Here is a 23829-nt window from a genome sequence, read left to right as displayed (position 1 = left end):
TATACATATATATAGTTCAATGTTTTATTGTGAATTAGGTGATAGTTTACATGGGAGAACATTAGTTTTACATTCATCCTATCGTATATCGTTTCATTGCCATGGTTACAGTCCCTTCCATGCATCATCAACCAACCAAGTGGTACACACAGCCCCTCCCTCTCTGGGTCTAGAGTCCCCAGCTGCTCCATCTCTCCACATCATCGTCTCTGCCTCCATCTCTGGCATCAGTGCTTCTCTGGGTAGGGTTCCGCTCTCCACTCTTCTCCCTTCATGGTCCCAGGGACCACCACTCCTGGACTGCAAAATCAATCACTCCCCTCCTTTTGCTACAAAACGTCTACGTTTACATTTCCAACCCTCACAGTCAGTCCTGATGGTAATTATTCACTATTGTGCCACTAATTTATTTTTTAAAGTGGTTTTTATTGTGTTCATGACAACAACCTAATTCTGGAACATTTTCATCACGCCAAAAAGACACCCTGAGCTTGTTAGTGTTCGATCCCCACTCCAGGTCTGGCAACCACTAATCTACCTTCTGTCTGTGGGTCTGTTTATTGTGACCACTTCCTGTAAATGGACTCAGACAGTATCCAATCTCTCTGGTCTCAGCGTGTCCCAGGTCCATCTGTGGGGTATCCGGGATCAATACTTGATGTCTCCTCTCGGCTGAATAGTGCTTCGTTGCATGGAGGGCCCACTTGTGACCGGCCAATCATTCCTGGGTGGACACTCGGGCCATCTCTATTTCAGGTTATGATGAGGACCCTTGTGTGTATGTTGCTGGGTAGACGCTAGGGCCTCAGCCCTTTTGACCACACACTGGCCTCCCTGCTTTCCGTCCCAGTTCTGTAGGCCTGCTTACTAGGTTGGAGTCCCAGGTCCACTGTTTATAAGCTTCTTGGTCTGGACAGGGAGCTCTGGTGGGTTAAGTATTGGGCCACTAACCAAACAGCCGGTGGTTGAAACCCACCAGTCGCTCTGTGGAAGGAAGAAAGATGAAGTTGTCTGCTCTTGTAAAGATTTATAGCCTTGGGAATCCTGTGAGTCAGGATTGAGTCCACGCACTGGCTTTTGGCCTTGGACACCTCATTCTCTCAGCCTCTCTCATCTGCACGTCTCATTGTATCTGGCTGGAGGGTAGTTGGGAGGACCCCACTAGGGGAGAGGGTAGAGTACCCCTGCGATCTTGAGGCCTCGGGGAGCTTTGTATGTCTGCGAGGACCCTAGAGGGGACATCCTCACAGTGACCTAGGTGCATGCTTGTTTTCCTGACCTCACAGCCACCTCAACCCTTCCTGCCTCAGCAGACATGTGTGGGTGGCACCCCCTGCTGGCTGGCAGGGGAAACGCGACCTTCAACCTCAGCTCAGCTTGCCTGCGTTTTTCCACTGGCCCTGATTTCCTGACAGGTGGACCTGGGCTGGGCGCCATAGCCTTGGAAGCCTGAGCCAGGGGTCAGCATTAGTTCTGTAGAACCCTGGGGGGCAGGTAAACAGAGTTTACAGAATGGACCTCGGCCCTGGGTAGTAGCAGAGCCATGCTTAACGAGAGGGAAGCTGAGACTCGGAGACCGGAGACTGTTGTCCAAGCTCACCAGCCATGATGCCACCGTGGAGTTCCCAGTTCTGGTTTTCCCAGCTTCTGGCTCCAGTGAGGTCTGCCCTGTGCCCCAGTCCCAGGCTAACCATTAGAGTGTGGCTGGAAGAGGCTTCCAGACCCCAGGGAGTGTCCTCCCCATCTTGCCGTATGACTCTCTCAGTCTCTCTCTGAGCTGCTCCCTCTGCAAAGTGAAACCAGTCTTGTCCGGTGGGCTGAGGGTAGGCCGGACTACCCCTTGTCCAGAGGGACTCTTTGATCTGGGGAGAGCAAGGTGGGTGGGGGAGGAGACGGGATCTCAGCCTCTCACCCTCCTCCTCTCCTGGGCCTGGATTCGGGTGTTCTCCCAGCATTGGTCACACAGTAATCATTGCCCTCCCACAGGGACCAGCTTGCCCCGAGCTGCCCTCCCCACCCCCGGCCAGCTACAGCTCCGCAGGACAGAAGCCTGAGGTGGTAGTGCATGCCATGAAGGTACGACTGGGCCCAATTGGTCTTCCATGGGCTTGTTCATCTTTGTCGGGAGGACAGAGGGGCCAGGACCACCTGAAGTGCTGTGGGGAGGGATTTGGAACTGCTGAAGCTGGGGAAACTGAGGCCTGGGGTTGGTAAGGCACCTCCAGGTCAGAGACACAAGGACAGAGGAGGCTCCAGTCTTGGCCTCTGGCTCCTGGGTGCAACGGAGGGGGAGAGCGACCCCCTGCCCATAGCCCACACCCCACCTGTCAGTTGGACATGAATGCATAACCCTCTCCACCCCCAACATGGAAGCCTCTGTACTTGTCCACAGGTAGCACACACCTGTCCCAGAACATACCCACCCCACTGTCACGTGGCCTGGGTGGGCTCGAGCCCCCGTCCATGAGGTGTCCCTCCTAAGCTGCCTTCACTTGTGGCCCCAGTGCTGTAGGGCTGAGGGGGAAGGAGACAGACTCAGGACCCTGGTCCACTTGTCTGAGGGCCTCACGTGTTTCGTGACATGGTGTCCCTGCAGGTCCTGGAGGTACATGAGAACCTAGACCGACAGCTCGAGGACAGCTGTGAGGATGATCTGAGTGAGAAGGAGAAGGCCATTGTCCGTGAGATGTGTAACGTGAGGAAACTTCTGGGGGGACCCTGGGGTGGCACTCCTCAGTCCCCTACTGCCTTCCTCTCCCCCTCCCAGAGAGGACCCTCCTTCAGTCCCTGGGGTCCCCCTAAGGGGCATGGCTGGTAACTGAAAGGCTCCCATGATTGTTGTTAAGTGCCGTGGAGTCGGTTCAGACTCGGAGTGACCCTGTGTGTGTGGAGCTCAAGTGCCGTTGAGTGGCTTCTGACCCACAGTGACCCTGGATAGGGTTTCTGAGGAGCGGTTGGTGAGTTTGAACCACTGACCTTGGGGTCAAGTGCTTATCCTACAGCACCACACCAGGCCTCTGAACTTTCTGTTCTTGTTAAGTGCTATGGAGTTGGTTCCAACTCATAGTGACCCTGTATAGGGTTTCCAAGGAGCGGCTGGTGAATTTGAACCGCTGACCTTGTGGTCCCACAGTGCCACACCAGCCTGGCAAACCCTTTGTGGAGGGAGTCCAGCTGTGGCCTTGTTGGATAAGCGCAGAACCACAAGGTCAGCAGTTCAGACTCATCAGTTGCTCCTCTGAAATCTTATGCAGGGTCACTGAGTGGGAACCTACTCAATGGTACTAAACAACAAACCTTTGGGGACAGTTCCACCCTGTCCAGCTGGTGCCCTCTGGTGGCTGTCCGCAGCACAGGCGGTGCTCAAAGCCTCTCAGCCCTCAGCCACCTGTGCAGTGTCTTCTGCCTCCTTGTGTGTGTGGGCTTCCTGGTGACCCTTCTGGGCTTACATGGGATGCTTGGTAGCCTCAGGACTAAGCCGCAGCCCGTGACCATGTGGTGGGTGTGCAGACATTCACTGCTGAGTGTCTGTGACCTCAATTTCCTCACCGGCGGCCACGCTCAGGATTGATGCTTTGGCAGAGCCATGGCTGGGACCGCACTCACGCCTCTCCCCTCCATCTCTACAGGTGGTCTGGAGAAAACTGGGGGACGCCGCCAGCTCCAAGCCCTCCATCCGGCAGCACCTGTCTGGGAACCAGTTCAAGGGGCCTTTGTAGGCGGCTCCTCTGCCGTAGTGGACTGGCTGGCCCCGCAGACACAGGCTCAGCATGGTGGACTGTCCACAGGACACCATGCACTGCCCTAGGGCCTCCATCTCTGGCCTCTCACACTGTGAACTGCAGGGGGCCCACTTCCCCCAGCGCCTAAGGAGGTGTGTGGAACCGCCGGAGGCGTGTGCATCCTAGCCCTGCTGGAAGGGAAGCTCATCAACCCCCCCATCTCGCTCCCCCCATCCCTCACTGCACTGGGCCAGAGACCATCTGGATCCAGACACAGGTGGCCCCACTTCCTGCCTACCCTCAGAGACCCTGGGACTTCCACAAGGAAAACGGCCAGCGATTCCTGTCCCTTAGCCCCTCCCCAGTCTGTAGCCTCGCCCTCCCTCACTGGCACCGCCCATCCGGGGGTGTGTCCTCTGCACCCGGCCCCGCCCTCCTGCCGTTTGCGCCATACTGTGGGTCCTGGGTCGCCTCTGTGCTGACCCATGAGTCTCTGTGGGGAGCTTCCGGTGACCAGAACCCTGCCATCTGGAGGGAGCCTGCATGACAGAGCTGTATGACCTTCAGCAGGTCACTGGGCCTCTGGGTTCCCTGCAGCCCTCGCGCGGTCAGTGGCCCCTCTGCACGATGTCTTCGCTCCTGGACACCAGGCCCCGGCTGAGTGTGACCCGTCTACCGTCCTGCTGCCTAGTGGTGGCGGATGCTCACCTCCCTAAGCCTCAGTGTCCTCAGCTGTGAAACGGGCAGCCTGAACCCTTTCCTTGCAGGGCTCAGGGTGTCCAAGCGAGACTTTCAGTGTAAATGACCGTGTATAAACTGTAAACCTTAGAGGTAAATAGTTTGTTGTGTGTGAGGAAGATGAGGCTCATAGGGGACGTTGGATCTTGTGAATTAGAAACCCAAACCCCAGCAGGCAGAGAGGGCGGGCGGTGCCCCGATAGCTAGTATGACCGCCAGCCCCCTTGCGACTCTCTCACATGCTTGTGGTCACTTCCTCCCATCAACTGTCTCCATTCTTCTCCTGTCCTCAGTCTCCCGGAAGGGCCCAATAGGCCTTTTAGTGCCCCCAGCTGGCGGGCCTGGGCAGGGGGAGGGGACTCTCCTGTCCTTACATATTCATGGGTCCCAGATCCTCAGGGGAGACAGGTGCTGCTCCTGTGTGGACGCACAAGGAAGCGCTGGCTGCTTTCTGGAAGGGTGGACCCTGCCCAAGGGGGCTGCTGGGCTCATGGAGGCTAATCCACAGAACCACCTGAGGTGTAGGAGCCAGGGCTGGGAGCCCACTTGGATCATGTTTGGAGTGGGCTGGCTTGGCCACCACTGGAAATAAGCAATAAGGACTCCTGGTACCTGCCAGCGACCCGGTTAGAATAAGCCTCCAGGGATCCCTTCCGGAAGGATGGCATCATGTCCCTGGCACTGCTGTAGCACCCAGGGGGTCCCAGGAGGGGGCAGGCTTGTCCCTGTCCTCCCACCCCACTGCCACATCAGTCGTCCTAGGACAGCCATCCGGTGCCCTTCTAGGCCAGAGTGTGACAGTCACATCTCAAACACTGTAGAAAAAAGGCCAGCAGTGAGCCTGCATTCCCATCGCTGGGGAGGCCAGTGTTCAGGGCACTTGGAGGACAGCGCATCAGGTCCTTCCCTAGAAATCCTCGCAGCCCAGGGCGATGGTATCACCCTGCTGAGTCCCCTCTCTCCCCAGGGGCCATGCCCACCCTGGAACCGGAAGCTGCTGAGCTCATCTTTTTGGGTGGCACATTTTTTTACCCACAAATTCTTAGCTACACACCAGTGTTCAAAGAGACGAAAGTGACCTTTCATTTGTTTGTCCTTGAAACTTGAGACAAGACACTACTGATTTTTTTGTTTTTAATGAACGCACGATTGCAGAGCAGTAGAGTTGTATATTTTTCATAAGGAGGGGAGTGTGTGCACTGCTTTTTGGAAGGGGCTGAGTCTGGCTCAGCAGTGTCGTCTGTGACCATGGGCAGATCCCGAGCCCCATCCCCCACCCCGGCTCCAATAGCCAGAAGCCCCTAGGCACGGGTGCCCAGTTTTACCTTCTGTTGAACCACTTTGATCTGGGAAGAGAAACATTTTTGATAGTGTGGTAAAAACACTGATTTCAACTATTTTAGTAAAGGAGTACCAGAGGAGATTGTGATAAGTGTCTACTTTGAACTAGATAAATAAAGGCCTCTTTGTAAGCCGCCTCCTGAGCTCGCTGCTTCACTTACGGGAATGGGGGCTGGGGGGCTGCCACTCACAGGGGCATGCTCCTCCAGGTGACTGTGTGTGCTACTTGAGGCCACATGGGCCAGATGTCAAGTCTTGAGTCCTTTCTAAAGAACCTGTGGAGCAAATCCAGTGGGTTTCGAGATCACTTGGTGCTGTTAATGCGCTGGACTGCAAAGTCGGCTTGGACAGAAAGGCCGGTGGTTCAAGCTCACCAGCTGCTCTGGTAAACCCCGTACAGGGTCACTAGGAGTTGGATGCTGACTGGACTGCACTTATTAGTAAGTGCTTAGTGGCCATAGTGTTCCTGAGCACACTCGAGTGGCCACCATTCTCCCTGGAGGTATCCTGGGATGAAGGGTGGGCCCAGTACAGACCCGTCGTCCCCCCCCCCCCAGCCCATAACAGGCACAGTGGCAGTTTCAGAACTGGTTTTATTTGGACGACTGAAGGAGTCTTGTTTGTAACCAAGATGGAATTCACAGTACGTTGTTACATTCACACTTAAAAAATAAATCTCTGTACAGGAATCTGCGAATCGATGTAAACATACATTACGGTCCAAGCACACTTCTCCCTTCTCCTGAAGGAAAGGAAAAGAGCCATCCAACAAGGCAACCCCTTTAAAGTAATTTTAATACAAAGGATGAGAAGTAGAAACCAAACATCGGGCTCTTCTGACCCAGTGGGTGTTTGGGGATGAGGACTTTGCAGACAGTGTGACTTTGGTGGCTCCAGCAGGACGGGCTGCGGACCCTCCTTGGAGCCTTTACCCAGTGCAGCCGCCTGCCCCCACTCCAGTGGGAGGGGCCCTCAACCCCACACTGCCCGCTTGCACCCCCGCTATCCAAGGTAGCCTGCTGCCCACCCACCACAACTACTCTTCCCTGGGCTGCAAAGGCGCCAAGTTATCTCATCCAGCCTGCCCTCCCCAGCCCCCCAACAGGGGGCATGCCGGGAGGGGGGATGGGCGGGGGCACAGGGGGCTGTCCCCCTGGGGGCACGGCTGGGGGTGGGTAGCTGGCAGGGGGCAGGCCCAGCCCTGGAGGGGGGTGAGGTGGGACAGCATGGGTGGGGGGCAGGCGTGGTGGTGGAGGTGGGAAGTTGGGGTTGTAGGTGGGAGGAGGGGGGTAACCGGGAGTCGGGGGAGGGATGGCAGGCGGGGGAAAGGAGGCCGGGGGTGGGGGCACGGGGGGAGGGGGTGGGTTTGGGGGGTAGACGTGGGGGTGGTAAGGCAGGTGGGCGGGAGGGCCGTAAGCAGGCGGCAGGGCACCGTAGGCCGGGCCCTCCGTTTTCATGATGGACTGAAGGCTCTGGTAGCCCTCGCCTGACATGTATGAGCTGGTGGTGGACATGCCCGTCATGTAGCTGGAGGGCGGGGGCGGGGGCCGGTGTGGGAGCGGTGGAGGCTGGTGCACAGAGGCCGGGTGGGTTGCTGGTGGGATCTGGACTTTGGGGAGATCACTGGTATCCACTGGGCCCGGAGGTTCAGCCTCTCCCAAGGCAGCTGCGAGGGGAGGTTTCCGGTCTGCCGAGGAGAGAAGGCGGCCAGCGGTCAGAGCAGCTCAGGGCAGGACTGTCCCTTGGGCACAAAGGCCTCGCCTCACAGCCCCGCCCTCCGCCCTCTACCCTCCACATCTGCAGCTCAGGCTCCTCTGTCTGTCCAACTCTGCCCATAGAATGGGCACTTGAGGGACACAGCCCGGGTGGACACAGAAGGCCCAAGTTAACCACAGGGCCACACAGACTCAACATCCTCAACAGACCCAGCCAGTAGCCAGCTGGTCAGTGTGACTGGTGACCACCAGCCATGATTGGCTGTTGCCTCTGAAGACAGGTGTGCACAGCTGGGGTGCGTGGGGGGAGCCAGGACCGGCCTTCGCCCCCAAACCTCACCAACAGTCACTCGTGCCCCTAAGTCACCTCACCGTCAGGCCCCAGAATGACCCCCAACCTCCTGCCCGGGGCAGCAACTTCCGGAGGCAGTGGCTGAATCCTGCAAGCACCATTTCTAGTCTTGGGAGATCACCGCTGAGGGGAAACGGGGCCCGCCTGCCCAGACTGTAGATGAGACCTGTCCCGGGGAGCCTGCTTGTGCTGGAGGGGCCCCCACACACCTGCCGAGAACCCTTGGTCTGTCCAGGGCCAGGGGCCCTTCTACAAGGTGAGCAGCCCCTTCACCTCCTCCGGGCCCATGCACACCCCGTGTGACCCTCCTGTGTCTGCTGGGACTTGGAGTGAGCACCCTGAGCATCGGCGCACACTGCCACCAGATACCCCACAGCGCCGGGCCCTTCTGTCTCAGTCTCCCAACAGCACCCCAGAGAAAGAAGGCGCCTCGGGGAGCCCTGTGGACCCCTTGGCCATCCCCTTCTGGTTCCTCAGCTGCTCCCAGATACCTCACAGCCTAGGTCACCAGAGCAGCCCGCCCTGCCCTCGGTGGGAATGACCCAGCCCTGTGAGCTGCCCAGAGGCAGACTTGCCTAGCATGAGGGGAAACATTCTGGTTTTTAGGGCGGTGTCCCTGTACTCGGGAGTCTCCACAAGGCTGGAGACAGAGGCGATGTCTCACAAATGCTGAGGGACCAGTGGCCTGGTTTTCTAGCAAGGTTCACAGTGCGGAGAGGGACATGAGGCTTCACGGCTGAGGAGACCGTGCAGGCCGGTACGAGCCAAGGTGACAGCATCCCGACGTCTCGAGAACAGCCAGCAGCCCTCAGAAGATGCTGCAGCAGAAACAACGCTCTCTAGGTGGCCCCCCCTCCGTTAGTGCTGCAGTGGAAGCTTCCAGGCTCACAGTGTGTTTGTTACCCATGATTCTCCACCTGACTGTGAACACGTGCCTACTCGCCCGGAGGCTGGAGACGCTCATGGATGGGCATGGTCACACACACTGGGGACTGCGGACACATGCTAAGTCTCTGGTTCGGAAAATGAAAGGCACCGCCGGCCTGTGCTCAGCAGACACTTACCTGGAGGCGGGTGGGTTGGAGGCAATGGTGGGTGGGTGGTCTCAAGTTTGGGGATTTTAGGTGGTGGAGGTTCTAAAAAGAAGAAAAAGATTAAAATACCACTCAGACCTCCTCTTGTGTATCAACAAATTAAAAAGAAAAAAATGATAGTTCAAGGAATTTCTGGGGAAAAGAACAAACTAGACAGGGTTTAGGGGAATGTGCAGAAGACGCAGCAAAACAATTCTGCACGAGTCTGGTCCAAACAAAACCCTCCCCAGCTTGTCATGGTCAGACCGTTTCCTGTCCATCCAAACGTCCTAGCTGGCCACCGTCCACCAGTGCTTATGAAGACGTGAGAACAGCAGAAGTCGTCCCCAGAAACCAGGGAGACATCACTGACCCCGTCTGCTCCTAGGGGGACACACACCGACTTCAGCTGCTGCTCAGAGTGGGAGGGATCACTTGGGGTGAGCAGTGGGTGGGGCCAGCACCCACAACAATCATGCTAAGTCACCAGACACGGGGGGTCCAGGGCCTCTTGAGTGAGGAGGCCCAGACAGTGTCTGTCTGTTTTGGCATTTTGGCTTTCTCCCAGGAATGTACTCCACTCTGGCTTGTACAACAGTGAGGTCAGGGAGCAGAATCTCTTCGTTTCCTTTGTTCCAAGTACAGGCCTACTCTGATGGGCTAAACCAAGACCTAGACATAAACGCAACATGAACAGCTCTCCTACACTTAGAAGAGTAAACCCAAAATGTACTGCTAGAAAATCACGGCGTCAGGCTTCCCTGCCAATTCCCCTACAACAGCCCTAGCTGTCCTCTGAGAAGGCGCGGGAGTAACCCCTCAGCGCACCCTTCCTGGTCTAGGCTCAGCAGGGCAGCTGAGAAAACCTTTCTAGAGTACCAGTACCCTTCACAGTAAACAAACGGCAGCCACCATAACCTTTCGAGCTGACCTCTCTGCCCTGAATTCCATGGGCTGAGCAGAGGCCCTCAGGAGCCACTGTTAGGACGGGAGACGGAGACAGTGCATGCCTGAGGGGACTGTAGCCATCCACCATCACAGACACACCTCCAAACAGTATTGGGATCCATGAGCTGGCAGCAGTAGTTTTGACTCCCTGCTGTCCTGTTCCATGGCCTGCTCTCTTGACCTGAGACTTCTGGTCAGAGTATAATGTCAACACAGCCCGGGGGCACTAAGAGAAGACAATGTGTGCTTTCTGGTGTGCGAAGAAAACCTACTAAGGGGCCCCAGGGTTCAAGTGGAAGCCCGTCAGAGCAAACAATGATTCTGGAGTCCACACCAAGGCCCAGGCCCTGCCATCTAGTCAGAGCAGCCTCACAGTGACCCTACTGGGCAGAGAACAACTGCTCTGGAGGGTTTCCAAGGCTGGAGCGCTTTCTCCCAGAGTGGCCAGTGAGTTTGAACAGCCAACGGTGTGGATAGCAGCCTGATGCCTAACCCATGGTGTCACTGAGACGCCTTTGTGACAAACTGACAGCAAAATGAAAACAACAAAACATCAGAAGAGCAAATTACCTGCTGCTTTGTTCTCTTCTTTGGGAGAAACCACCTGTCATGAGAGAAAACAAGTGTGTGGTAACCAAGACCCTGGGTGCAGCAAGGAGAACAGATTGTCCCCAGCTACCAGAACTGAATGGTGGGAACCTGCTCACAGACCAGGGGTTCTGGCCTGAACTTGCCAAGCAACAATAGCCCCTAACAGGGCAGCTCTGCAGCCTTCCTCATGCCCCACCCATCCGCATCAGAACCAGTGGTACCCCGCAATTCCGAGCCCACTAACGAGTCCTCCTGAATCTGGTCAGCTTCCCTGGAAGGCGTCTGTGGCAAAATGACTGAAGAGTGTCTCTTCTAGCTGCAGTGCCTAGAGACTGCCACCACAGCTATCCCCTGCCGGCTCTGGGTAAGGGAAGGTGGGAAGATGCTGATGGGGATCACAGGGGTCAGTGGTGAGGGAGGGAAGGTGGGCGAGGATGCTGACAGATCACAGGGGTCACGGGTGAGGGAGGGAAGGTGGGAGGAGGCTGACGGATCACTGGGGTCAGTGGTGAGTGCTGGTCAGGTTAATATCTCAGAAGAAGCAGCAGAAGGGGAGCTCTCACTACCATCCCAGAGACCCCTCACAGAGCCTCCTGGACCCAGGGATAGAGAGCTGTGACCCTGGAGGAAGGGCGGAGGAGCAGCAGCGGCAGTGCGCATGAGACAAGGCAGTGGACTGCCCAGCACACGGACGAGTCCAGCTGAGTGGCTCTGGGCAGGGGGCGTGCTTGCAGAGTACTATCAAGCTAAAGCTGGTAGAGCAGTGTGTCCTGTGGGCATTGATCAGCAGCCTAAGAGAGAGATCCAGGAGTCCGGGTGTGGTGCTGTGGGTTAATGTGCTGGACTGCAAGGTCGGTTTGAACAGAAAGGTTGGGTGGTGGTTCAAGCCCACCGGCTGCTCCTTCTTAATGACCCTGGATAAGCAGAGAGAGGCCTGCAGGTGGGCACAGCTGAGGAGAGGCCGTCCTGACTGGGAGAATGTTCTGACTCTGAACTGTAACTGGTTAATGTCTCTAATAAAACCCTGGAACTGTGAGTCTGGTGTCTGAGTCCTGGGTGGTCATGGCAACAGATTTCTTGAACCCATATGAAAAGCAGAGAGGGCTCTGGGAAGGATGGTTGCTGCCATTTTTGGCAGCGTTGCTCCCAGATGCCCACCCTGACGGGCTGTGTTCCCACCACTGAAAGGGTCCGGAACACAGGGTCACTCACAAGTGTCAAGTCACACGGCAGAACTGCTGCACATGTGCCGGTAGACGAGGGGCCTGCTGACCAGTGGGACCCCATTAGCTGGAGAACAGTCAGCCCACTCACCACGGCCCGTTTGACCTGTCTGGGGGGACTTGGCTGTGGAGATGGTTTCTTCGGAGGCTGGGTGGGCGGCGGCGGCTGCTGCGCAGGCTGCTGGCCGTCCTTGGGCGGGGGCTGGGGCGGGTCGGGGCCTTGAGGTGGTGGGGGCTGCTGTACTTGGGGCACTTGTGGTGAAGGCTGAAGAGATGGGGGCTGCTGCAGCTGGTGGGGGGTGTGATGAGGCATCTGCTGCTTCCCTTGTGAGTATAGGTCCAGGATCTGGTGACAGATGTCTAAGGAACAGGTGGTGAGAAGGACACTTACCACAGCTGACATTGTCAAGAAAACGTGTGGCGCCCCTGCACTGTTGCCCCTAGCAGGACTGCACCTGCCCCTCGCCCCAGCTGTGAGGGGCAGCATGTCCATGCTGCTGCTGCTACTACATGGAGTTAGACACTTGGGGACAACAGCTCACAGCGGCCTCTTGGGGAAAATCCACTCTTGTGATTCAGGGTTGGTGAGGAAGACCGCCCTGAAGGAGGAAACCCCTCCCACAGGGCCCAGTGTGCCCGCCCGGTACCTTCCAAAACATCAACGGGGACGTCCTGGACAAACTGCTCCCACCACCTCCGGTACATGGGCTTAGACGTCCACTCTTGTATCTCAAACTTGCAGAGACGACCAGCGAGATACATGACAGCCACAGCGATGATCTCCGGCTCCCACTGCAGCGACAAGGTGGTGCACAGGCTGGTGCCACCGAGAGGGAGAAAGGGGGACAGAGTCACCAGGAGAGCGGGCCGCAGCCTACACCTGCACGCCTAGCTCGAGCCCTCTCCCAGCCGCAGGGTCCAGCACTGGACTGCGCTTGTCGGTGGGTCAAGTCCAACAGCTGCTTGGAGGGGAAAGATAAGGCTTTCTGCTCCTGCCTTGGAAAGCCCATAGCCTGGCTCCCTCAGAGTCGGAACCAGTTTGGTGGTACTTAGCACCAACTTTCCAGACGTGGACAAATCAAGTAGGGTACAGTACAGATGGAAAACCCCCTTTGGTTTTGGGTTTTCTAAAGAAGTCCATTATCAATGACTTTAACTGTAGTACTAATGTATCAGTTTTTGAACGAAGCAAGAGAATTCTAGCACATTCTCAAACTGCTGGGAGGAAATACAAATTTCAAATGGTTGGAATCCCAGTAACTGAATTTTAAGTGAAATCTAATGGGAGGGCAGACAGAGTATCCAGTCAAGGACTCGGTTTCAGGCTGGTGACAGGAGCTCATTCTCACAACACCCTGGTCTGTCAGAGCGGCAGGACTTGCCTCTGTGTGAGGCATGGACCATGGAGGCCAGCCTCTGACCCAGGGCTGCTCAGTCTCCTCCGATCTAAAAGAAGAGGCATGGATGGGACGACCCACAAAGTGCCCACCTGCTCTAACACAATTAGACTGCATGTGAATAAGTGTACCTGTCATTTACAAACGTCCAGGCCATTTGAACCAACTTTTGGATTTTGTTTTTATCACCTAGAAATGGGAAAAAAGGTAAGTTAAGAGACCAACCAACCAAATTCCTAAGAAGTACCACGTATGTATCAGAACCTACTGGGTGCTGTCCTACCCCCAGCAGAGGGCTTCGGGTGTGGGAGAGCAGGACAAGGACTAGCCTCTGTGCCCGCGTGACCCCAGCTGAGCTGCCGCACACAGGAGACCAGACTCCAGGGCTCATTTCATTTGGTTATTTACAAATCCGGACTCATTTTGCTGCCTCCCATCACTTGGCCAAGGAGCTCTGGTAGCACAGTGGTTATGAACTGGGCTGTGAACAGCAAGGTCAGCAGTTCGAAACTACCAGCTGTTATGTGGGAGAAAGATGAGGCTTTCTGCTCCTGTAAAGATTTACAGCCTCGGAAACCCTGTGCAGGGTCACTATGGGTTGGAACCAACTCCACGGCACATAACCACCACCATCACTTGGGCACTGGCTGACAGCATCTGTTTACGCAGTAACAGGAAAGAGAGGTAAGAGCACAGAAAATGTGTCTGGACAAGCCCATCTGTGCGGGAAATTCACACACCCAAGCCTTTGTTTTGTCTTGAGGGAAACGTCATAGGAGTACCATACCACATGATACAGACATGATTTCAGAATGTGAACATTCGCTCCGTATTCCCCCCGCCCCTTACCTTTGAGCTGTTTTGCATATTTGAGTAGAAACTGGTAAGGATGCTCCACTTGTAAATCAAACTTGATGGTCTGCAGTAAGATTCTCTCCAGCACCATCACTTCTTCCTAAACACAAAGCACCACGTGGGAGGGGGGGAACAGTGGGGATGTGTGGGGGGGGGACACCAGGTAAGCCTCACAGGACCCAGACTGGCACCAACCAACCAAGCTCGCCTGTCTTCGTCAATTCTCTCGGCAAGTTCCATGCTAGCAACCATTTCTCATTGTTTCCCCTCTCTCCCATTCAAGCTTTTATCATGCTCAGAGACAATGACAGGAACGAAAAGAACTAAAAGTATGAAGAACTAAAAAAAAATAAATAAAGGTCCTTAGACATGCTACTACTTTCAACACCCAGACGAATCCTCCTTTACAGAAAAACTCACTTTACCATCAAACCGAATTGTAGCTTCTCTCAAACCCTCCCTTAAACAAATCCAGTCCTTCCGAACACTGATGAGGACTTTTCATGGACAACTTGACACAAGACACAGACTATGATGATGGTCAAGCAGACTCAGATGGGGAGCAGTCCCAGGGCATGATTTACACAGTGTGTGTGTGCATACATCTTATCTGTGTATAAATCGTTCATCAGAAAGAAGCTGCTTATCATTTATTGACGACAGCATTTCCTCCTTTATTGGAAATGCTGCCTTAATCAGCTGCTAAACCACCTTATGTGCACAACCATGCTGAACACACACACACAAACACACACAAAGACATACACACACGCACACACACACACACACACATACACACACGCACACAGACATACACACACACACACACACAGACACAGACATACACACACACACACACACAGACACAGACATACACACACACACACACACAGACACACACACACACACACACACACACACACACAGACATCTTCTTTTTAGGGATGAATTTCCCTACTTCTGTATCAGATCAAATGGCTTTACTAACTACGTGGTTGGGTTGTTTGACTATTCCTATTTTTCAAAACATTTCTTTTTTTTTTCTTCCTACCCAAATGTTATGATCATTTTACTTAGGGCCACTCTGGGAAAACCAGAAGCCTCCGGATGCGCTGACTGAGGACTTGATGGATTTATAAACGTTCCAGAAAATAGACATTTTAACTCTACTGATTCTTCCTACCAAAATACTTATTTACAAAAACCTATTTTTCAGCCCTTTACTTGTTTTACATTTGTTCATTCTTGTGCTTTTCTATGAATTTCTTCGCCTATTGCTGCTGGGTGTACTGACCCCGTGTGAGGACATCACCTGTGAGCAGAGAGGAAATGGATTCAGAGTTACCTCTGGGCAGAGGCGTGTGGGGAGCCTCACAGGAAGGACAGAGAGGGTTCTGCAGGGATTTGATTCCACCTGGCCTGGCAAGACTCAGGCTTTGAGACCCCATTTCCCACAAATCCCTTTTAAAAGCCTACGCCCTCCGAGAAGTGTCCACACCGTAGAATTCCTTCCTCCCCACACCGCCTTTATGGATTTATTTTTTGGCCTGGCTTTTTGGTTCCCACCTGTTTCTCAGCAGCACCAACAATTCTTCTAAATTTAGAATGAGTCTCAGGCCGTGAGCGCCTGCTGGCTCCCAGGCTGCAGCCCGCAGGGCACTATCAGTGTCTCCAGCTTGCCCACTGTGCATCCAGAACGCAGAGACAGGAGGGATCACGGGAATGAGCACAAACAGCATTCCGCTGAATCTGTCTAGGACCCCACATCCAATGGCCTCCCAGCACTTTCTGATTCTCCTTTAGTGAACTTATTACAGGTTAGAATCAGATCATTGTTTTGTGATTGATTAGAATCTGTCCCCCTCCCTCGACCCCTGAGAATTCCTGAGAGCCAAGACCATGTCTGCTTTGCCACCTATTTATGATGAGTGCCTGACATGGCTGAAACAAGTTCCTTGTTAAATAAATGCACGGCAGACTCATTTGGTAGGGATAAAAAAACCCCAAACCATCACAGTTGCTAAAGCCCAGCTGATGAAGGCAACTACAGTTCAACACCGTTCATGGACTTGGCACATGCTGCTGCCCCAACTGTCCTATACCATGGCCTTCCAAGGCCTTGCACCACGTTCATGTGTCTCCTGCCCTGGGCCCCACATAGACACCTCTGTTCCCCGCTGGCTCCGATGACAGACTGCATCATGGGGGCTGTCTCCATGCCAGCTGCCATCACAAGCCCTCACCCTGCTGTGCCCGCCCGCCATGGTACAGCAGCACATCTTCTGCTCTGTGAGCATCACCTGCCCACCTGGCACAGGAAGCCTGTCTGACTGGTATCGCAGGAACCAATAGGTTCAAACAAGCAGGTGAGTGGGAATGCCGGTGTTTGTAACTGAGCGGCAGGGTTGGAACCACACTGACACCACTTTGGCAGGGAGACGGGCAGCTGTGGGGGGGGATACACAAGCTGCTCAGGAACACGACCTTAAATGGTGCTGAACTGGACTGCCTTCCTCAGGACTGTGTCAGCCGTGCGGCTCTGTTTTCCCCCAGGCATGGACTTGTCTTTTATTAACCAACTATCCTCTGCCTGCCACAATACTAGACACGCGGCAAATCAGAGGTGGCCTGTGCTCTTGTAGATTTTACAGTTGAGAAGGGGAGAAGGTAACTTCTGTGGACACTTGATTAAGTATGAGCTTGGGAGCATGGAGGCCCTGGTAGGATAAGCACTGGACTGTGAACCACAATTTCGGCAGTTTGAGTCCACCAGTTTCTCCTTGAGAGAAAGATGAAGCTTGCTGCTCCCGCAAAGATTTACAGATTTGGAATCCCTGTACAGGGTTGCTATGAGTCCAAACTGTCTGGATGGCAGTTAGCATCAACAAAATGATGAGCTGGAGTCTTGGAGTGGCAATGTTAGGATCAGCACCGGACCACGAACCACAAGATCAATGGTTCAAACCCACCAGCTGCTCCTCGGAAACCCTATACAGTATGAGTTGGAACTGACTCAGTGGCACTTAACAATAATTGTGATCTGTAATAAATGCTACGAAGGGTAATTAAAAGATGCAAAGTTGAGGAGGAAGGTGCACGTGACCCAAGCGATGGTATTTTCAGTCTCTGCATATGCATGTGAAAGTTATGGATAATGAATAAGGAAGACCACAGAAGACGGATTTGAATTATGGTGCTGACGAAGAATATTAAAAGTAGCGTGCACTGCCAGAAGAACAAATACATGTCTTGGAAGCGGTACAGTCAGAGTGCTCCTTAGAAGCTCGGATGGTGAGGCTTCACCTCTCACAGTTTGGACATGTCATCAGGAAGGAGACCATGCTGGGTAAAGGCGAGGGTCGGGGAAAAGAGGAAGAGCCCTAAATAGGATGGGTTGACCCCGTGGCAGCAAGGGGCTCAAACACAACAGCTGTGAGGATGGTGTAGGAGTGGACGGTGTCTCGCTCGGTTGTGCACAGGGTCTGAGTCGGAACCAACTTGACAGCTCTTAATGATAACACAGCAACCAGAGCCACAGGGCACAAGGAGCGTGGTGACGCAGTGAGAGCACTTGGGCAAGCACCAAAAGGTTCGCGGTTCCAACCCACCCAGTCTCTGCGGGAGAAAGACGTGGTGACGTGCCCTGAAGGAAAACCCTACCGGGCAGTTCTACACTGTTACTTTCTAGAACAGATGAGGATAAGCAGGTGCCCAAGCATCTCCACACTGTTTGCTGCTGTGGGCAGGCCTGTGGGAGGCCGGCACCACTAGTTACCAAGGCCAGGTGCTGCGGAGAGCTGTGACTGGAAGGGAGAAGCTCTGAGCTCAGAGCCGTGATGTGTGCGCAGGACCTCGCTGTGTTCACACACTGCCTCTCAGGAGTAGAGGCCCACCCAGGCCACAGGAGGCCACGGCCCCCACCAGACCATGCACCAACACTGCCACGTGGGATCCAGGGCAGGAGACAAAAGATGTAATGCTTACCTTAGGGTCATCTCCAAACTGGCCAAACTGTACATCATTTAACAAGCTACGAGCAGTTTTGATGATATCTTTACATTTTTTGGGCGTTTCTTCTACTTTCCCAGCTAGAAAGAGACAGCACGCTCCTGTAACCTGAGAGAGGGAGGGAGACCCACACTGTCATCACAGTATACCTCCTGGTCAGCCGGTCCTCTTCCTGGGCGTGTGAGGGGCGCTTTTTCTAGAAGCTAGAAGGAAGGTGACATACGGACACCCGCAAATTTGGTAGAAGCCACAAAGTAAAAGGACATGGAGAGAAAGGCTCTATTCTGGAGTCAAAGAGCAAGCCTCCCACAACAACAAACTCTGCCTCGTCCTTCCGCTCTCGTGTGGCTCCTGTGGCTCCCCTAACGCCTCCTTCCATGCTGCTGGGAGGCCAGAGCTCGTGCCACACAGCAGAGCTGCTCTGATGACCTCTCCTTCCCTGAAGGCCTCATACGCATGCCAGGGAGGAAGGCTTGCACCCAAAACAAAGTAAATCTACGGAAAGGGGCCCCCCCGCCCCGCCCCGGCCCGGCCTCCAACCAGCTTTCTGCTAAGTCTCATTCTGTCCTCTTCTTCAGCCTTGCCCTTCCAGTCTGGTGGCACCTGGCTGCCTTACACCCTGGGGTCCACTGTCCTGTCCTCCTGGCCCCGTGTCTGTGGTTGGCCTGGCGCTCTGGCCCATCTCAGAACGTCGAACCCCAAACCCACTGTCCCTGAGTTGATTCGAAGTCAGAGCGACTCTGTACGCCAGGCTTCACGGGAGCGACAGCCTCCTCTTCCTCCACAGCGGCTGCTGCTGCCCTGCAGTCCAGTGCTTGTCGACTCAAGGTGGGTGCCTCCTGAAACCCTTGGTGTGGAACACTGCTCTCCCCTCAACGCCTCACCTCTCCCAGGGCCTCTTTGCCAGTATGTGTGCCACACACACCATATGGCCACTTGAGGTGAGGTACTACCTGAATCCCCCACAGGGCAGAAAAAGACCCCACAAAGGGCAAGACAATTGCTACTCTCCTGCGGGTATTGGAGGAGTGACCAAAGAGTGAGGGTCTGACACGGACCATTCTACCCCGCCTGCTGTCCTCACCAGCATTACACGGAGCGGTCATAAGGACAAAAACGCTTACTCCCTAAGGACACAAGATCCACATTAGCACAAATTAAAAAAAAAAAAAAAAAAGATTTAAATGTGGTTAACTGTAAAAAAACATTTTCAACTTGCTTTTGTTTATGTATACTCTACACCACAATAAGGAGCTCTGGTAGCGTAGTGGTTATGAATTGGGCTGTGAATCGGGCTGTGAATCGCAAGGTCAGCAGTTAAAACTACCAGCTGCTCCGCGCTAGAAAGATGAGGCTTTCTGCTCCCATAAACATTTACAGCCTCAGAAACCCTGTGCAGGGTCAATATGAGCTGGAACCAACTCCACGGCACATAACCACCACCACACCACAATAAGGAGTCCTGATGTGGCGCTGTGGGTTAATATGTTGTTGTTGTTGTTGTTAAGTGCCATCGAGTCGGGTCCGACCCATAGCGACCCTGTACAGGGTTTCCGAGGGTGTAAATCTTTACGGGAGTAGAAAGCCTCATCTTTCTCCCGCGGAGCGGCTGGTAGTTTCGAACCGCTGACCTTAAGGTTCGCAGCCCGATTCGTAACCACTACGCTACCAGAGCTCCTTTGATCCATAAGGTCGGCAGTTCAAGCTCACCAGCCCCTCCTTGGAAACCCTATAGAGTTGCTATGGGTTGAAATGGACTTGACAGCACTTAACACCACCACCGTCACAATAAAAACCCTCCCTGGAAAAATAAGATATCAGCAGACTACAATCCACCCACTAGTGTTTACAATCAGTACAGCTCATCCATCAAGGAAACACTGTGTGCACACAGTCAATGCCCGAGACGACCAACACCACCAGGCACTTACATATCTTGGGAACTGCTTGAAGGAATGAAACATGTAGAAACGATGGAAATAAATTATCCCAGTTGCCAGGGTGTCATAGTGTCTGTGGCTCTGGTTAAGGACTTTATCCAAGCGTTTTCATACTTTATATTTTATAGCTTATGTGGAAATATGGTGAAGACAAACAATGACAACAGCAAAGCCAAGGAAGGGTGAGTAAGCACATCCCAGTGGTCAAGGGGACAGCTGGGAATCTCAGGGCATCAGGATTCTGGTACCCAGATTAAGAGGCACAGGGTTTAGGTAACAAATCAGGTGTGGCTTTACCACCCTTCTCTATGGCTAAGTCTATGCATCCAAATGGACAACCTCCCACCCCAGGGGCTGGGCAGATCAGAAACCTCTTTTCGTAAGCTGTTTTAATCGAGCCAGCCCATTCAACTGGGGGCAGGGGAGGGGGAGCCCATGCCTAACAAGGATGGCCACTGAGGAAAATCAGGATACAGCCCCAAACGTGTGCCCACATCAAAGATGAAACGAGCCCCCTCCCGGCGGTACCGGGCCTCAGTGGCAGGGTCGAGTCCTTCCAGCTGCGAGGGTGTATGAGCCAAGTCTTTCTTATCCCAGTACCAACATGGTTTTGTGTGGTCCAGGTTTGCTGACGTTACTGAAGGGCTTGAATTTTCTTTATTCTCCTTCATTTATTGAGGTAGACTCGTTCTTCCCAAAAGCTTCTCTGAAAATGTTACAATCCTGAGGAGGAGAAAAAGAAACACAGCTGAGACCAGGTGGTTCACACCATAAGCAATCTCCAGCTTGGCGGGATTCTGCAGTCTTGCCCACAGACACACCCCGATCAGCCGAGTCAGGAGCCCAGGCTGATCTCCACAGCTCCTTAGCTCTGCAACCCGCAGGACTAAGCAAACCCAATTTTCAAGGCAGTTTAAAAAGGCAGAACGTTCCCCCCGCCCCTTTGCACCCTGTCCTGAGTCTACGAGACCCGGTAGCACACTGGGAGGTTAAGTATTGGATTGCTAACCACAAGGTGGGAGGTTCAAACACACCAGTTGGTCTGTGGATGGAAGATGGGCCAGTCTCAGCCACTTCACCGGGGAGCTAGCTCTGTTCTGCCCTAGAGGACTGTGATGAGTCATAGTCAACTTGAGGACAAAGGGCTTAGTTTCTGAGTCCACGGCGGTCCACTGACACCAGACTTGGGAACAAACCTGGGATTCTCACTCTCCTTCGGCCTTTGTTCACCCCACACGCTGAGCCCGCTACTGGTGCCAGGCCTTCCATCTGGCCCAGACCAAACCCACGGTCTCGGAGGGCAGAGCCCAACTGCCCACCTACTTTACCAGGGCTGCAATCTTTACGGAAGCAGACAGCTTCAGCGTTCTCTCTCACAGCCCCTGCACCGTAAAAAAACCCCCAAGTTTAACAATGAAAAACTATGGGACTCCTCAGCTGGGTTCAAGAATCCATTGCAATGGCCACACAGGACTCAGACAGCACACTCACAGTTACGGGGCTTGTTAGGGAAGTGGACAGGTCAGAATTCAGGATCAGAAATGCTCGGAGCACACTTCTTCCAGTAGGACCGCCTCCTCAGCCCTGCCCCTAGGGCAATCACTCCAGTGTCCGCCTCAGCCGGAAGGAAGACACTCCACTCTGCAACGAAGCCTCCTGCCCAGAGTCCCTCAGCTTTGCCTGCCCATGTGCTGGGAAGCCCACTGCTCTGTCCAGTTCTGCGGCTGCTGCTCCCCCGCCCCTCCTCCAGGGTCACAGCTCTCTGTCCCTGGGTTGAGGTTCAATGCACAGGGGTCTTGGGGTCCACAGGACACTCTCCATTCCTGGCTGTTTCTCTCCGATGGTAGTGAGATCCCCATCTGCTTCTGAGGTGGCTCCTTTGACACTCATGCCAGAGTTGCAAGTTTTTACATTTACGATGAACTCTGCTAATACCCACAGATGAATTGTGCCCTCCTATCAGTATCTTCTCCCACCTTCTCTTATCTAGACCCAGCAGGGCAGAAACGTGGTTGGGTGGGCGTTATAGACTGTGACTAGAAGAGAGACACTAGATGACTCACTGAACCGCAGCCGGAGATCTCCTCTTAGCTGGTCAGGCCAGGGAGTGAGAGGCAGTCTCAGACAGCGCTGCACTGAAGCCAGGACACTTGTCTAGCAGGACCTCAGTTTCTCAATAGCACCTTCTAAAGGGAACCAGGGCCCCTGACAAAAGTACGCAGCTGTTTTGACCATACAAGTGGGTTTCCACTGGACAAACTCAGGGTGGTGTGAACCCTAAAGAGAAGCAAGACGATGACATACTACCAAACAGTGACCACACCACCCAGAGCCCACAGTAACATTACAAACATAAAGCTGATTGACGTGAAATCCATTAGTTAGTGATGGTGCTGACGATCGTGGAACAAACGATCAGGGTGAGAACCTGCCAGGAGACGCCTCCCGACATGACCTAGGATTAGGTCTCACCTCTGGTCTACAGTAAGTGTGTGTGTGTGTGTGTGGGGGGGGGGGGACACGACAAGATCAATGGCCAATGGCTCAGCAGCTGCACAACCAGGAAGCTGGCCCTCACATCCTCACATCAAATCCCGAAAGCAGAGCCGCTCCCTGGTCTCTTCTCAGCAAAATCAGCGTCAGGGTCTCAAATTTAGTAAGAATCCGAGGTGTAGCAACCAAACACGAGGTCTGATACAGGAACAACGCCTTCTGAGGCCCTGCAGGCTGAATTACCATCTATCCTGATAACTGTAAGGTTCAATGGATTTTGCAAAACACACATTTCCCCAAGGCAAATGGTAAATGTTACTAGGTGTCCAGGCCAGGCCCCAGGGGACATGCAGTCATCCTACCAGTCTTTCACAGAATAAACAGGTTTTTCTTGGGGGGGGGGAGGGGAGGCAGCTGTGTGTGTCACATGAGACTGCTTAGAAATCCAACCTCTCATCTAAACAAGGGGCTCTCAATGAGTAGCCCAGCAATACTTGCTATGTGTGGGCAGTGGTTTTCAATGTTTGTCTAAACAGACAGACTCTAGAGGAAGAACAGTACCCAAAGTCTAGGCGGAGTTGGTGGCTCTTTTGCTTTCCATGGTCCTGACTGTTTTAGACGTGTTACCAAGCCGACTGTCACACAGCGTCCATGGTGGACAAACCGTTCCCTTTTTGAAGTAGTCTACCTGCTCTTGTTCTGGGTAACATCATCCAGATGGAGAAACGGACCATTACCAATCACCCCAAAGCTCTTCTTGTGCCTCTCCGGACCCAGCTCACTGTCACTGAGTCAATCCCGACTCACAGCAAGCCTACATAGGGTTTCCGAGGCTGTCAATCTTTGACAGAGCAGAAAGTCTCCTCTTTCCTTGCAGAGGATTCAAACTGCTGACCATAGATGGGTAGCCCACTATGCTCCTGACTTTGTTGTTGTTGTCAGGTGCCACTGAGTTGGTGCCGACTCATAGTGACCTTATGCACAGCAGAACGAAACACTGCTCAATCCTGGGCCAACCTCACTAAAGTTGCCATGCTTGAGTCCATCAATGATGCCACTTGGCCAATCCATCTCACTGGGGGGTCTTCCTCTCTTTCTCTGTCCTTCCACCCTACCAAACACGATATCCTTCTCCAGTGACTGGTCCCTCCTGACAGTATGTCCGAAGTCTGAGAAATGAAGTTTGGCCATCCTGGTCTCCAAGGAGCACTCTGGCTGCACTTCTTCCAAAATGGATTTATTGGTTCTCTTGGCAGCCCATGGTACTTTCAATATTCTCCTCCAACACCAGAACTCAAAGGCATCAATTCTTCTATGGTCTTCCTTATTCACTGTGCAGTATTCGTAGGCATATGAGGTTATTGAAAATACCATGGTTTGGGTCAGGTGCACCTTTGTCCTCAAGCTGACATCTCTGCTCTTCAACACTTTCA

At 53.8% G+C, this 23829-nt stretch overlaps 2 protein-coding genes across 2 annotated transcripts in view; one reads left to right on the top strand and one right to left on the bottom strand.

Annotated features, from left to right (window-relative positions):
• The window catches only part of CCDC85C (coiled-coil domain containing 85C), a 64884-nt gene extending 61165 nt beyond the window's left edge, over positions 1-3719 (top strand). The window contains exons 4-6 of the mRNA XM_006839516.1: positions 1987-2076; positions 2597-2695; positions 3630-3719. Coding sequence (XP_006839579.1) covers positions 1987-2076; positions 2597-2695; positions 3630-3719 — 279 coding nt within the window. The remainder of the gene's footprint in view (positions 1-1986; positions 2077-2596; positions 2696-3629) is intronic.
• A 3149-nt stretch (positions 3720-6868) lies between these two features.
• CCNK (cyclin K) lies at positions 6869-20627 on the bottom strand. The gene is made up of 10 exons (XM_006839515.1): positions 20378-20627; positions 19895-19976; positions 17940-18071; positions 13950-14055; positions 13232-13289; positions 12351-12520; positions 11795-12063; positions 10460-10493; positions 8933-9004; positions 6869-7488 (listed from the first exon to the last, which is right to left on the bottom strand). The coding sequence occupies exons 1-10, from the start codon at positions 20572-20574 to the stop codon at positions 6869-6871; spliced, it is 1740 nt and encodes a 579-aa protein (XP_006839578.1). The 5' UTR covers positions 20575-20627.
• Between the last annotated feature and the right edge of the window lie 3202 nt (positions 20628-23829).

Source organism: Chrysochloris asiatica, unplaced genomic scaffold (genome assembly GCF_000296735.1).
Source record: "Chrysochloris asiatica unplaced genomic scaffold, ChrAsi1.0 scaffold00025, whole genome shotgun sequence".
Lineage (NCBI taxonomy): Eukaryota > Metazoa > Chordata > Mammalia > Afrosoricida > Chrysochloridae > Chrysochloris > Chrysochloris asiatica.
Note: the sequence above shows the minus strand (reverse complement) of the source record. Positions and strands in the feature narration are given on the sequence as shown.